Source organism: Taudactylus pleione, unplaced genomic scaffold (genome assembly GCF_031769625.1).
Source record: "Taudactylus pleione unplaced genomic scaffold, aTauple2 ptg000214l, whole genome shotgun sequence".
NCBI lineage: Eukaryota > Metazoa > Chordata > Amphibia > Anura > Myobatrachidae > Taudactylus > Taudactylus pleione.
Window position 1 is genome coordinate 8,715,704 of NW_028284616.1, and position 16,109 is coordinate 8,731,812.

The window sequence follows — 16,109 nt, forward strand, 5'->3', positions numbered from 1 at the left end:
CCTTGGGAAGGAAGCTCCGGCACGTCCTAAGAACGGCCCTGTCCTAATGAAAGATTAAAAAGGGGGAGAGACATGAAAGTGCCCCTAAATCCAAATACCCTACGGGTAGTTGCTATAGTCAGAAGAGTCTTCGCAGTGGGCCATTTGACATCCACTGATTCCAGGGGTTCGAATGGAGGTTCCTGAAGTGCGTGGAGAACCACTGACAATTCCCACTGAGCCATAGGAGGGACAAAGGGAGGTTGTATACGTAGAACACCTTGTAGGAAGGTGTGAACTTCCAGTAGAGGAGCAAATCTGCGCTGGAACCAGATGGACAGAGCAGAGACATGCACTTTCAGAGATGCAAGGCGGAGTCTGAGTTGCAATCCAGCCTGAAGAAAGGCAAGTATTCTAGAAACCTCAAAAACTTGAGGGTCATAGTTTCTAAGAGCACACCGCTGGAAATATGTATGCCATAACCGGTGATAAATTCTGGTTGAGGTCTGCCCTGAAGAATATGCTGAGCCAGAGTGAGAGTTCTGTAGATAGCTCAGAGTTTCAGGACGTTGATTGGTAAGACCGTCTCGGCTGGAGTCCAGCGGCCCTGGAAGGAGTGCTGGCCTGTCACTGCTCCCAACCCACGGAGGCTTGCGTCTGTGGTGAGTGCCCAGTCAAGGATCCAAAAGGGGCATCCCTTGTCTAAGTGGGATGTCTGTAGCCACCAGGCTAGGGACAGGCGAACCTCCAGGGAGAGGCCCATCATCTGGGATCTGAGCAGGTGGGGAGGATCAGGTGTTGTAGGGGCCTGGAGTGAAACTGAGCGAACTCCACCATGTCGAAGATGGACACCATGGATCCCAAGATCTGCATTGCAGAGTGAATCGACACTCTGTGACTGCGTAGCAGTCTGTGCACTCGAGATTTGCAATGGTTACCTGTAGATGGCGGTGAAGAATCTCTGGGGAGCTGGCCAACAGCAAGAGATCGTCCAAGTATGGGAGCAGTCTTATCCCCTGACGAAGATAGGCCGCCATAACTGCCATGATCTTGGTAAATACCAGAGAGGCCGTTGAGAGGCCAGAAGGCAGAGCCTGAAATTGGTATTGTTGCTGTAGTATAGCAAACCAGAGATATTGTTGATGAGAAGGCGTTATAGGTACATGTAGGTAAGTGTCCTGAATGTCCAGAGACACCAATATATCCCCAGGCTCCATAGCCAGGATGATAGAGTGGAGGGTTTCCATACCCTGATAAACTTGTTCAGAGATTTGAGGTTGAGGATAGGCCAATGAGACCCGTTGGGCTTCTGAACTAAGAAAAGGGTAGAATAATAGCCCTTCCCTCACAGTGAGCATGGGACCAGAATCATTACGCCTGAAATCAGTCAGGACTGAATGGCCTTTTGGAGCAGCAGGGTCTTGCTAGGGTCCGATGAAGGACCTGTGCAAAAGAACCGCTGGGGGGGGGAGGGTCACCTCAGGAAGGGGATATCCATGGGAGACTACGTCTCTTACCCAGGCGTCTGATGTGGTCTGATGCCAGAACTGGGTGAATTGAAGAAGTCGGCCTCCCACCCTGGGAGAAGCACACCCTGTCAGGCTGAAGGCTTGTCGTCAAATTTGGTAGGTGGACATCTAGTAGCCCAGGTCTGTTTGGTCCTAGGCTAGAAGCCCCCTCCATAGGGTAACCGAACACAGGCTGCAGTAGCCATGGTGGTACCCTCTCTGGCAGTTCCCATGGTGCAGGCAGACTGTCCTCAGTATTTCAGCTGTAAGTTATTCTAAAAATATTAAAGAAAAGGGCTGAAGACAGCCCCATGTACACCGGCTCTCGCGGGCACATTCTAAAAACTGGGACTGATGGGGCATAGAGGGGGAGAAGCCAGTCACACTTTTAGATTCTTAAAGTGCCAGGCTCTACTCAATGCGGCGTCTATACCTCATTGTCATGAAGCTCCAGTGTATGAAGGAGAAACTACCTTTTGTCGTTTATAGAGTTTCCTCACTCTGACCAGCTATCTGATCATGTGAGCGAGGCATGGCATATGCCCGGTATCTTTTCTTGCTACAGAACCAGCGTGAGCTCAAGATAAGCCCGCTCAGTCAATAGCCTTGCACAGGTCATGGGTTCTCTGCCTCAGCCTCCCGAGGCCGTGGTAAGTCGGCCGTCTAAGAGGAGGGCACTTCCGGCGGTTCTCCAGTCTGATGAAGAGTGAAGCAGATCACTTGTCTCAGGAGGAAGGGGAGATGTTTGATGACTCAGATACAGAGGCTTCTTCAGAACCTGATGCAACACAGGCTATTGAAGCACTTACGGTAGCTGTGAAGGACGTACTTCATATTTCCGAGCCTTAGGCTCCAGAATCGTTAGAGGTCTCCCTGTTTGCTAAGAAACAGAAGTCTTCTGTTACCTTTCCGGTTTCCGAAAAGTTAGACGAACAGAGGGTGGCAGCCTGGCAGAATCCCGACCGTAAGTTCCAGATCCCTAGGAGTTTTTCTGCCTTTACCCCTATCCTGTAGAAAATAGAAGTCGATGGGATACTCCGCCACCTGTGAATTCTTCGGTTTCTCGCGCCACCTGTGAATTCTTCGGTTTCTCGTCTGTCCAAGAAAACGCTTCCAGTTCCAGGAGCTAATACGTTAAAGGATAGCTCAGAGCGGAAGTTTGAAACTACGTTAAAATCCATTTATACTCTTGCAGGTGCACTTCTCAGATCGGCCTTGGTTGGCTCTTGGGTCAATAAGGCAGTGGAGAAGTGGGTGGTACAATTGGTGGAAGGTATAAAGTCAAACACTCCGCGGGCGGATCTGATGATCTTGATGGAGTATATTCAGGAGTCTGCAGTATACTTTGGATATGCCTTCAGATATATTGGCCAAGTAAGAGCTAGGATCTCTACTTCGGCTGTCGCTGCTCGCCGGGCACTTTGGCTTCATGCTTGGCAAGCGGATGCGGAGTCCAAAAGAGTAGTTGAAGCTCTACCTTTCACAGGTGATATTTTATTTAGGCCAGAGTTGGACAAGTGGATCTCGTTGGCCACTGGGGGTAAGAGTACTTTTCTATCTCCGTCCGCACCTCCTCCACGTTGCCCGTTTAAAGGGACCTTCCTTTCGCTCCTTTCAAGCTCCAGCAAGATTTCAGGGTCGACCTCGAGGTTTGTCTTCAGCAGGTCTAAGAGGCCGCGCCAGAGGACGTCAGATGACCAGTGCCCGCCATCCGGATTCCAAGCCAGCAGACAAGCCTGTGGCAAGACGGGCTCCCACGGTACCCACCTTGTCTCTAGCGCTTCTCGGAGGCCTGGAGGCAGACTTATCCCAACATTTGGGTTCAGAATCTGGTATCTCATGGATACAAGATAGTTTGCCTTCACTCCTCCAGTGCGATTTTTCACAACAGGGTTTCCTGTCGATCCTTTGAAACAACTAGTTTTGCATTAATCGATCGACAAATTTCTGCTGGCCGAAGTTCTGGTTCTGACTGCACAAAGAAACCTGGGGTTTTACTCAAACAGGTTCTGAAGCCAGATGGGTCAGTCAGACCCATTCTAAGTCTCAAGTCCTTGAACCAGTATCTCTCCTTTCACAGGTTCAAGATGGAGTCCCTTCATTCTGTGATTGTGGGACTAGAAGGAGAGTATTTGGTGTCATTGGACAGCAAAGATGCCTATCTGCATGTTCCGATTTGGGGGCCTCACCAGGCTTCCCTCAGATTTGCCATCAGCGAGACTCATTACCAATTCCAGACTCTGCCGTTCAGTCTCTCGTCAACTCCCAGAGTATTCACCAAGGTGATGGCCATAATGGTGGCTTATCTGCACTCTCGCGGGGGTACAATTGACCCGTACCTGGATGACTTGCTCATCAAGGCTCAGTCGGCAGAAGTCCTTCTGCACCAAGTGTCCCTTACACATCAGATATTCACACAACATGGCTGGATTGTCAACTTCCAGAAGTCTCAGTTCATGCCGTTACAGAAACTTCAGTTCCTGGGTATGATTCTGGACACAATCCTTCTTCTGATTTTCCTGCCAATGGACAAGGTCATAGCCATCCAGGAGCTGGTTCGCTTGGTGCTCAGGCCCAGAAAAGTGTCTGTGCATCTTTGCATTCATCTCCTAGGGAAGATGGTGGCCTCCTTTCACATCTGGGAAGCGCACTCCCTCAGTCGTCAGAATCTTCACCCCAGGGAGTGGTCCCTTCATCCCGAAGTCTACCTTCAACTAGTTCACCGATGGCGGAGACCACAGATAGATCTCATTGCCTCCCGGACAAATCGCCAGCTACCCCTTTACTGCTCCAGCGGTGGGAGCGGATGCTTTACAGATTCCTTGGCCATACAGCCTTGTATACCTGTTCCTACCTTTTCCACTTCTTCCTCGGGTTCTCTGAGAAATGGTTTTAACGGTACCAAAATCCTATCTTTACCAGAGGTTGTTTCGCCTTAGGAGCTGGTTCTCTTCTATTTGAAGAATAGATTTTACAGCTCTCACAAATGCAGGTATATTTAATTTAGAGGGGGGTTCATCATCTCCTGAGGGGGAGTCAGAGAGAGAGAGAGAGAGAGAGAGAGAGAGAGAGAGAGGTCTGCGTCTTCTGCCTCCCCAGTTGATAATTCAGAATCTGATAGCTGGGTGGACTGGGAAGATAACACAGCTCGCTTAGTAGGTTTACTGGTGAGGGTCTCTCTTTTTGCAGCATTTGCTGAAAGGCTGTAGAGGTATCTGCCCTGCACTGAGGTAGAAAGTACGTCTACCCATGGGGGAGAGAAAGGATTTGCAGGGAGTACCTGCTGTGGCCATCCCATAGGGAGAAGCTACCACAGGGACCACTAGGTGGTCTGCAGTTTTTGCCAGCACCTGTGAAAAGGTAGGGTGGGTCCTGAGGAGAGGACACCGGGAGCTGATGGGCCCACGGCGTTATAACAAGTTGCACAAAGACCATCCTGAATGAGGTCCTCTGAAGCTAAGCCCGCTGAGCAGGACTTACAAGACACCAGAATAGGAGCAGCAGCAGCTGCCTGCTTGTTATTCTTGCCTCTTCCAGACATAGCTGCAAGAATAATGAAATACACAATCTGACTGTGCAGTGAGCAACCAAGATGTATTTGTAATATTGGCACAGTGTAGTGCACAACAGCACTATATAGTATTTGATAGCCCTCACAAATATAAGTAGATGTGAGTTACAATGAATCCCCTATACCTTATTATTTCAGGGTTATAGTAAAATAAAGGTATAAGCTGACAGAAATAGGAAAACAGATAGCAGCGCTAGCACAAGTCACATATAAAAACGCAGAATATACACTATAACTGCAGTGGGCACTAAAATCAACTACACAGACCGCAGTGGCTTTAAAAATCTGGCACTTGGGAGAGGTATACAGGGAGACTGGACCCAGAGTTCCCGGAGACCTGCAGAAAATGGCTGCTGTGAGTCTCAGAGGGGGCGGAGGGTGAGGGAAGCGCAGCTCAGGGAACAGCAAGACCGCAGTGGCATGGTGCCGAGCTGGGGGAGGGGCCACAGTGAGAGCACCTTCTCCCCTAAGCTGACTTTAACCACCGGGTCCTCTGGTCTTAAATTATGCCATGTGCCAGCAATGCCCTGGTGGTTTAGTGGAGTTCCAGGCGAACCGGTGTCCACATCAGCGCCTCCGGTCTGTCTCCTGAGAGGCAAGACTGCGCAAGACGCAGGTCCCCGCAAGCAGGTATTCGCATTACCTGTCCCCTGGAATCCGGGTAGCTGTCTGGGGTCCAGGGTGCCTGGCTAGCTAGGTCCCCCTCAGAGCACTGCTGCTCAGTAGTGAAACAAATAAAAGTAAATCATAAAAAATATGCTTGGGCTACTTAAAAGCAGCCCCACTATTAAAATGGTAAACCAGCTCCTGCTGGACACCATTGAAACAGAGTTGCCCTCAGGCTCTGGGTGGGGTATAGGGGAAGGACCAGAGCATCCTTGGATTGAAAAGCTTTGCTGTTGGTGTCCGGTCCTCCAGGTCCCACCTACACCCCAATGTCTCCCCTGTGGAGCCCTATGGAGTCTGAAGAAAAAAGTTTTAAAGTAAAAATGAGAAATACTATATTGTTGAATGGTGGCATCTAAATGAGATGGTATAACAATAGGTAAATGGCTATTATAGTCAGGTGTTGTATATTAAATCTACAATCAATCAGAATGTCCACGTTTTAATGTTGACATTTCAACACTGACATAATTTCGACATTGTGAATGTCGACAATGCAATTTTGCATTGATTTGTCATCTAACCCCAACATTGGCTGTCGTCATGGTCAGTGTCGACATTCAGAACATGTCGACTATGACTACATATTGCAGTCTAACCATTTTCTGTGTGTGAGTGTATATGACTTTTTAAATGAGGTTAACTAAAAGACCTACCGTTATAGAAATCTACAGTACTAGGGCCTGATTCAGAGTTGTATGCTATTGCTGCCACAGATGTGATGTTCGTAGCTGTGCGAAAATATGTTAATGGAACAGCCACCAGGACTTGTCCACAAGTGCAAACATATACTCCTCGTCAATTCCTGGTCACTCAGAATGGCCACCGTAACCGAGACGCCGGAGCAGCTTCCTGCTTATGGGATCGCAGATGCCGGATGCGACACCCCCCTAAAACGATCAAGATACGCTACATTTTTAGCCGATACTCCCCGTTGCCTTTCCCAAACGCTGTCAATCACACTACAAATAAATACTCGCAGTGTGCGACTTCATGCGCAGTGACAAAAAAACGCTCCATTTGCAAAAATACATCAGCAAAGCGTACAATTCTGAATCAGGCCCTTAATCTTCCCAAATGGATGTGTTGTTTTAAAAGATATGATAGTGCTGTATTTGTGTTGTGCATCACTAATAAGTTTGTTTCACCTTAATATTTTTCATACTTTTCCTGCATTTTAAACACATGAAACTGGAGTGAAAACACCATTTAAAATAAATCCCATCCACTTAATGAAACCTTTTACACATATGCGGAAGGACAGCTTGATTTTCAATCAACACACTAATGGGTCAATTCAATTAGGAGCGAGTTGCCATTGCAACGGAGTAGAAACACCAGCAACAGCAGCTGAACTCACAGCCCGATCTCGTCTGGACTCCTAGATTTTTGTCCGCAGCTCTCATGAATCCAGCAGGACCCAAGGTTTATGTTATGTTTAAATATATAGCAAGTATTAGACATTTATGAAGGTTATCACCAGTTTACACCATTTCTGGGTAAAGTATCTTACCTGGATCCCCTGGAAAAACACTTTTATTTTCCAATGGAAAGCTTCATAGTCTGGATAGACATTGTTGGATTCTTTTAAGTGTGTTTCAATATACTTGTAGAAAATAAATAAAAAAGTAGGTGGCGCTTAGTTGCTCTTATTGGTGTGCAGCATCGTATACAAGCAGGGGAGTGAGATCTATACACCGCCACTGGCGCTTGGGCTATTATCTGTTTTTCAATATACTTGTGTTTGAAAATGAAGGCTTATGGAACTAGCAAAGTTATAGCTAATGGGTTATACCTTTTGACTCTCCTTAAGCACTACCTGCCAAGTCATAAGTATGTAACTCCTACTTGAGAGATTTAACTTTTTTTACCTACCAGCTGTTTTCCCCCACTCAGACCAGGTCACCTTTACTAGTTAATAGTATGACTTGCAAACCATTATTTGTTACTGTTAATTTTTATGGTTGCATTCTAGCGCACTTACATTCAGCACAAAACACAAATGCTGCATGCACTAAATAGGAATCATTTTGAATCCCATCCCTAAAGGTCGATTAGTTGTCACTATAAACCAGGTAGAGAACGGGTATGGTGGCATGGGAGCCATGGGTATTACACTACTGAACCCAACCAAACTGAAGCTGGGTATTTACATGATCATTTACAGTATTAAAAAAATAAAATAAAATTTCCAGTTATGTGTTGTGTGCCGTTTCCACTAGAAAACCAATAGTGTCTGCATTTCCTTTTACAGTAAATGTAACATTTATTAAGTTTAGTATACAATACTAAATACATTTTATGTCAGCTTCTTTTGGAAAGTTCTTGTCTACAGGAGATTTCCTTTATGAGATATGAAAATGTATGTGTGTGTTTATATTCCAGAAAGTAGCCGGAGTGGAATTTACAGGAAAGGTCAGATGGTGAAACTAAACACAGAGAGGAGGTGGAAGGGGGCTGGCACCGCTCATAGTCTACAAACATCCCAAAGTGCAGTGTCAAGACTATTGGGCTTACACACACTAGGTAGTTCCTGGCAGTTAGCTGGCTGCACAACAATTTATAGAAAATAATCAAAACTGATGTAGTTTACAATTTTTCTGCATCTAAAAACTTATAATAATTTATATAGTGGTCTCCTCCTCTTTTAATGATAGGAAGAGTGCATAGAGGGTGCTTCTCTTTAATGTAGCGGATGCTACTTACCTTTAATAAATGGCAGAGTGAGTGACTCCATGATGAAGCTCCATCGCCTGTGATATCACATCTCCTAACCGCAGATTTATTTGATATGTGTTTTGTCTTATTTTTACCATTTGTACTTAGTTACTGCTATATATAACGCACCCATGATAATAAAAGAAAATGAAAAAACAAAACTGTAATCTTTGAAAACCCCAAAAGAAAGTATTTTAATTTTGTAGAGAGACTAGTCTGTCAGATCAGCATGAGGACTCTTCATCCAACTCAGCCCCCTCCGTAACTGCACAGTTGAAAAGCAGGGTTATTAAAAAAAATAAAATAAACCACATCAAAATAATACATAGAACAGGGACAATGTCCCTCATTTCAGTCACCTATAAAAAAAAAAAAAAAAAAAAAAAAGAAAAGATATATATTGTTTGTCAGGTTTTGCGCCTATAGCTAAGCTTAGAGGCAGATTTTGTGGCAGGTACTAAGTTATAACTCTATTTGGCTTTAGCAATTGATATTCATATTTTGTGTCTCCTCCCTAAGCCATAGTCTCTCTCATGACATTTTACATTACATATTCCACTACCTGCTGATGCCAATACACAGGTGCCAGAATAGAAAATTATAGCCTCCAAGCCGCTCACACATTTCACTTGCTTGAAAGACAGTCAGTCAGTGTGGCACATTTAGTTGGATACCATCTGTAACAGCTTTTGCTCTATCTAACCCCTTACTCAGGGTATTGAATGACATAATCCATTTTTTCTCTGTCACTTGGTCCCTGGAGCCTCTGAATCTGCAAACAAGGTCTTGAGCAGAGCAATCATGATGTTGCCGTTCCTGTAAGCTTGGATGCCCGTCCATGCACAGTCCTTGGGTCATACACTACTGTCATCAAGCAGTGGTTCCTTGTCCTCAGGTAGGTGAGCAGGAGGTAGAAGTGCATAGCTCTGAGCACCATTGCTGTGCTTCTTATGAGTGCCAGAGCGCAATGTAAGGCTGGAATGCTCTGGTATGAAGAGTGCCACGAGCAAGGACAGCAACACGGAACAGGCCCCAAACAAGAAGGGGGGACCAGGGATGATGCTTCTCTGTGGTGGGGGAAAAAACAAAAATCAAAAGTGGGATTGTGGTTCCAAAAACAAAAAATGAATAAACCTAAGATGCAAGTTATTTAAATTAAATACAACAGTGGATCTTAATATGGTGGGTAAGAAATGAGAACAGTGTGCACTTATTACATAGCAGGCATACAGATGTGTGCTCACTAGTCTTTGCTGCAGTCGCATTGCAATTTAGAAGCATTTTTTCAGCAAAAAAACGTGACCATGTGCACCAAGAGAGGCTGTTCGGCACCCCTCGTCCTGTTAGACTCTGCTAGGGTCGGACCTTTTTTTGCCAAAACTTTGTCTAAGTTGCAATGCGCTGCGACTAGGACGCACCTGGAAATTGTGGCGATTCATTTGATATGACACTTGTGTATCTGTATGTGACTTAGTCTCTCAATCAGCATGCAAAGTGCTACGATGCAGCGGCCGCAACTTTTGTCCACACCAAATTCTGTTTACAGACTCAGGTGCACGCAGATATACAAGTGTCACATATCAAATTCATCAGCATTCTCCTGGTGCGTCCTAGTCGCATCGCTACGTAGATACATTTTCGGCAAAAAGAGCAATGCTAGCGGAGTTGCATGGGACCTAGAGGCTCACTCATGCCAGGAATATCACGCAGCTTGGCGTATTGAGCAAGGACACATCTGTACATAAAATGTAAAATACATGAACTGTCATAATATTAGGACCAGGATACATATGGCCGTATGCAATTTGAGGTGAAATGCCGGAATCGGCGATAATTTATTGCCGATGACGTCATTTTTGCCTATTTGAATTATCCCCGTATTCAGTTACATTGACTTTTCGCCGGTGCGAAAAGTCAATGAGAAAAAGACGGGAATAAGTTTTCACCAGCTTTTTGCTGGCGAAAAAAGTGCAGAATTGGGGTTTAGGGGTGCAGGCTTACAAAAAATAGCCTGCACCCCTGGGAGTGTCATTTAAAAAAAACTGCGTCAAAAAAGTTAAAAAATAATCGGGACACCCCAAAAAAATTAGGTTTCATTTTGGGGGTTAAAAAATAAATAAATAGGGGAACAAAGTGCTAAACTATCTAAATTAATTCTGGTCGGGTCCCCATGTATGCGGCAGGTGTTTTCTTAATTGCGGGACAAGCGGCAGGAGCATTTTTGCAGAATTTTAAAAATAACTTTAGGGACTTACCCCCAATTTCATGTAACCCAAATTTGATAGGAATAGTTATTCCCCCCCCCCCCCCAAAAAAAAATCTAAGTGCTATTCTTCATAGCCGCAAAATGCACCTGCCGCGGCTATTACAAACCCCGACTTCCATCAGCAGGCAAAAATGGGGGTAGTGATCCCCTATGTCTGGACATCTTTAGGGGGGTCCCATGCATATTTCACGAAAATTCCCGTATTTTTCGTAGATGGTGCGAAAAGTCATTTAAAAAAAAAAAATAAATTTTTCAATTACCTTTAGCAGGTGAAAAAAAGTGCAGATTTGGTGTTTAGGGGTGCAGCTTAAAAAAAAATAGCCTGCACCCTTAGGAATGCCCCCTTAAAACGAAATGTGCCAAAAAAAGTAAAAAAAAAAAAAATGAAAAAAAATAAATAAAAAATCGGGACACCGATTGTTTTGTGTTGAAAAAACAAAACACAACACAACTAAAAACCACTTCTAAAATAGACAAATTAAATCCACAGGGATTCCCTTATATGCGACAGGTGTTTTCTTCATTGTGCATAGTAGCGGCAGGTGCATTTTTGCAGAATTTTTGAAAAATTAGTTTAGGGACTCAAAAATATGCTAGCGCCCATTTTCTTGTACCCCAAATTTGACGGGACCACTGTTAAAAACAAAAAAAAAAAGCTAAGTGCTCTTCTGGAACACTTTTGCAAAGTCGGGAAAAAACACCTGCCGCAGCTATTTAAAAATGCAGAACATATTCTGCAGGGCTAAACGGGGATACCCAGACTGAACCCCCATGCCTGGACATTTTTAGGGGGGGTCCCTAGAATATTTCCAGAAAATTCCCATTTTTTTCAACGATCGAAACTCGCCGGGTCACGTTTTCGCTATTTTTAAATTGAATACAGGGATAAAGCAGGCACACGCCCGATACTTTATCCCCAGAAAATCAGCGATGTGGAGCGAAAAAGTCCAGCACGGACTTTCCGCTCCCAAATTGAATACGGCTCATAGTGTCAAACTACAGGAGGAAAACTACCCATTTGCCTTCTACTTCACTGGGGGACGAATTCAATTAGTATCGTGAGGATGTGGCTGGGAGCTATTCAATTGACTGCATCACACCCGGCATTTACCATGAGTGAAGGAAGTAGAATACAATTATAAGCACCTTTCCTAGCATTAGCAAAAGAGAAAGCGGGTAGAAAGGATGGAAAAAAAAATCTAATCTACCATCAAATCAAACTTGATACAATGTGATACATAAATGAAGGAGGTTAAATCACGATCATGATAAAAGGAGAGTTATGGTAAAACTTACCTTTGTTAACTCTCTTTTTTCAAAGTCCATAGGGTCCACAGGAGAGACAATAGTGTAGGTGGGACCTTGGAGGACCGGACACCAACAGAAAAGCTTTTCAATCCCAAGGATGCTCCGGTCCTTCCTCCTATGCCCCGCCCACAGCCTGAGGGCAACTCAGTTTTATTAACAAGCCCAAGACAGGAACAGGAGAGGAGAGAAGGAACACTGGTACACTGAAGAATTACACTCTCACACAGTGAAGGAAACAAGTGACCAAGAGAAGAAATTAATAGAAGCTAGGAGCGTCAGGGCGGGTGCCCTGTGGACCCTATGGACTTCGAAGAAAGAGTTAACAAAGGTAAGTTTTACCATAGCTCTCCTTTTCTTCTTCAGCGTCCATAGGGCTTCAAAGAGAGACAATGGGGATGTCCCAAAGTAGTTGTTCAAGGGCAGAAACGCTCCTGAGCTGATAGGAGAACCCTACGCCCGAAGGAAGCATCCTGAGAGGCAAATGTATCAAAGTCATAAAACCTAAGAAAGGTGTGGACAGACGACCAGGTGGCCGCCCTGCATAGCTGTTCAGCTGAGGCGCCACACCGGGGTCCCCACGAGGGACCCACAGAGCAAGGAGAATAAGTAGATAATGTAACCAGCACAGGAAGGTCAGATTGCGTATAAGCCCGTGAAATAGTCATGCAAATCCATCTGGCCAGAGTCTGTTTGTTAGTTAGCCATCTCTTCTTGTGGAATTCATATAGAATGAAGAGGGAGTCCAATTTCCTGATGGAAGTAGTAGGGTCCACGTGGATCTTTAGAGCACGGAACACTTCCAAAAGAGGCCTTACCTGCTGAGAGGACTGGTGTTTGAAAGGCCAGAACCACAATTTCTTCATTTAGGTGGAAATGAGAGACCACCTTTGGAAGGAAGCCAGAGCGTGTTCTAAGAACCGCCCTGTCCCGATGAAAGATTAAAAAGGGGGAGTGACATGAAAGCGCCCCTAAATCTGATACCCTACGGGCATATGCGATAGCCAGAAAAAACAGAGTAAGTGCTTGAAGCACTACTGCCAAATCCCATGGAGCCACAGAAGAGACATAGGGGTAAAGTGAGTTTTTAGAAGTGCTTTTAGAAGAGATGTTGCCCATAGCAAGCAATCAGATTCTAGTTATTATCTTCTAGAAGGTGCTAGATAAATGTTAAGTAGAATCTGATTGGTTGCTATGGGCAACATCTCTTCTAAAACTCACTTCTAAAAACTCTCACTGTAGTAAATTTACCCCATAGGGAGGCTGTATATACGGAGAACACCCTTACGGGAAGGTGTGAACATCTGGTAGAGGAGCCTGTCTGTGCTGGAACCAGATGGATAAAGCAGAGACCTGCACTTTCAGAGATGCTAGGTGGAGGCCTAGATCCAATCCAGCCTGAAGAAAGGCAAGAATTCTAAATACCTTAAAAACTTGGGAGTCAGTTTCTTGGAGCACGCCATTGGAAATATGTATGCCATATCCTGTGATAAATCCTGGCTGAGGCTGGTTTACGGACCCTGAGCATGGTCTGGACCATAGAGCTGGAAAATCCCTTAGCCGTTAGGAGGGATGTCTTAAGAGCCAAGCCGTTAAAGACAGATGGACGGACCAGGTCCAGATGTAGACATGGACCCTGAAACAACAGGTCTAACCGTGGAGGAAAATGAAGAAGAACGTTTATGGAGAGACTCTGAAGATCGAAGTACCAATGGTGTCTGGGCCAAGTTGGAGCTATCAACAGGACTGTGCCCCCCTTCCTGTCTGAACTTCCAAAGAACTCGAGGAAGCAGGTATATTGGGGGAAAAAAAAGGTATGCTAAATGGAAGGTCCATTTCACTGACAATGCATCTACAAAGGCTGCGTCACGGTCCCTCTTCCTGGTTCCATATACTAGAAGTTTATTGTTGTGTCTTGAGGCCATGAGATCCACATCCGGCAGACCCCATTTGTCCATCAGGAGGTGAAATACTTCTGGATGTAGACCATTCTCCTGCATGCACGTCGTGACGGCTGAGGAAATCTGCTTATAATTGAGAACTCCCGGGATGAATAACGCTGAGATGACTTTCGGTCCATGTGAGAATGTGGGACACTTCTGCCATTGCTGCCTGACTCAGAGTGCCTTCTTGGTGATCGAGGTAGGCCACTGCCGTGGCGTTGTTGTACTGTACTTGTACATCCTGAGCTCTGTAGATGGTTCGAAGTTCCAAGTCATTGATTGGTAAATTTGCCTCGACTGGGGTCTAGCAGAGTACTGGCCGGTCACTGCACCCCACCCTTGGAGGCTTGCGTCCGTGATGAGAAAAGCCCAATCAGGTATCCAAAAGGGGCGACCCTTGTCTAAATGGAATGTCTGTAGCCACCAGGCTAGGGAAAGGCGAATCTCCGAGGGGAGGCCCACCGTCTGGGATCGAAGTAGATAGGGTAGGCCGTTCCACCTGGAGAGGATCAGGTGTTGTAGGGATCTGGAGTGAAAATGAGCGAATTCCACCATGTCGAAGGCGGACACCATTGATCCCAATGCATGTATTGCAGCATGAATTGACACGTAGCGACTGCGGAGCAGTCTGCGCACTCAGGACCTGATTTAGACCCGCTCGCTAGCAAGCGGCCGCTCCTTGCATACGATGTTCGCTAATGTGCGCATAGTTCGCAGTGCGCGTGCGCAAACTAGTACGAGCGATCGGAATGTGCTCACTCGCCCTGCAAAGACAGCCCAGTGGAATGAGTGACAGGAGAGGTGTGTGGTAACAGGGGCAGGCCAGTAGTAACGGGGGAGTGGAGTTACGGACATAGGCGTGCCAGAGTTTTTACGCCATTTCTGGGGCGTGCATAATTAACAGGCAGTGTCAAAGTACTCGTCACCTGGTTAAATAATACACTGTCGTGCTTGCGATAGGGTACAGTCAACCGCAAGCGCTGCGGTCAGATTCGATGGAACCCGATGTACCGATGGTTGTATATACTTCCTGGAGATTATGTACGCTAGTGGGTGGCTAAAGACAGGCTGGTGGGCGTCTATAAACTCAAAGTGATCGCTCGCCAAGACATAGTGGGTGTGCTTATGCCTTGTAGTGCGAGCGGCTGCCTTGACGTCACTTAGCTGAATTTCCATATGCAGGGAGCGAGCGGGTCTGAATCAGGTCCTCCAGTGTTGTATTAAGGAGATCTTGTCTGTTAGAAAGATTCTCTGAACCTGAGAGTCCAAGAGGGCTCCTAAATGCACCATTCTTTGAAATGGTGTCAGGGAAGACTTTTTTCCAGTTGATCAGCCACCAGTGCGTTTGTAGGAAGGCAATTGTTACCTGCAGATGGCGGTGAAGAACCTTTGGGGAGCTGGCCAACAGCAAGAGGTTGTCTAAGTACAGGAGTAGTCTGACCCCTTGACGACGAAGGGAGGCCGCCATAACTGCCATGATTTTGGTAAAGACCCCGGGAGGGGGGGGGGGTTGTTGAGAGGCCAAACAGAAGGGCCTGACATTGGTAATGCTGCTGTATGATAGCAAACCGGAGATATTGTTGATGAGAAGGCGCTGTAGGTACATATGTAGATAAGCATCCTAAATGTCCAAGAGGCACCATTAAAATCCAAGGGCTCAATAGCCAGGATAATAGAGTGGAGGGTTTCCATACAAAACCTGGGCACCCTGATAAACTTGCTCAGAGATTTGAGGTTGAGGATAGGCCTTCTGAACCAGGAAAAGGGTAGAATAATAGTCCTTGCCTCATTGTGAGGAGGGGACCGAAATAATTACTGCTGAATTCAGTAAGGACTGAATGGCTTTTTGGAGCAGCAGGGCCTTGCTTGGGTCCGATGAAGGCCCTGTGTAAAAGAGCTGCTGGGAGGGGGTCGCCTTAGGAAGGATAGAGCATATCCGTGGGAGACCACTTCTCTTACCCAGGCGTCTGATGTGGTCGGACGCCAAAACTGGGAGCCCCCAGGGAGAGGCCTGCCCCATCAGGCTGTAGGCTTGTCCTCAGACTTGACGTCTAGTAGCCCAGGCTTGTTTGGCCCTAGGCTTGGAGGCCTTGGCTGATGCCTGCTACCGTAGAAAAGTTTGACCGTTAGCTTTTCCTTGAGGGCGAAAGGAT

General features: G+C 46.0%; 1 protein-coding gene across 1 annotated transcript in view; it reads right to left on the reverse strand.

Moving 5' to 3' along the window:
* Positions 1 to 8,033: 8,033 nt before the first annotated feature.
* The window catches only part of LOC148517581 (solute carrier family 71 member 1-like), a 41,924-nt gene continuing 33,848 nt past the window's right edge, over positions 8,034 to 16,109 (reverse strand). Inside the window, exon 12 of the mRNA XM_088478436.1 lies at positions 8,034 to 9,509. Within this exon, the coding sequence (XP_088334562.1) occupies positions 9,297 to 9,509 (213 nt within the window). The 3' untranslated portion in view covers positions 8,034 to 9,296. The remainder of the gene's footprint in view (positions 9,510 to 16,109) is intronic.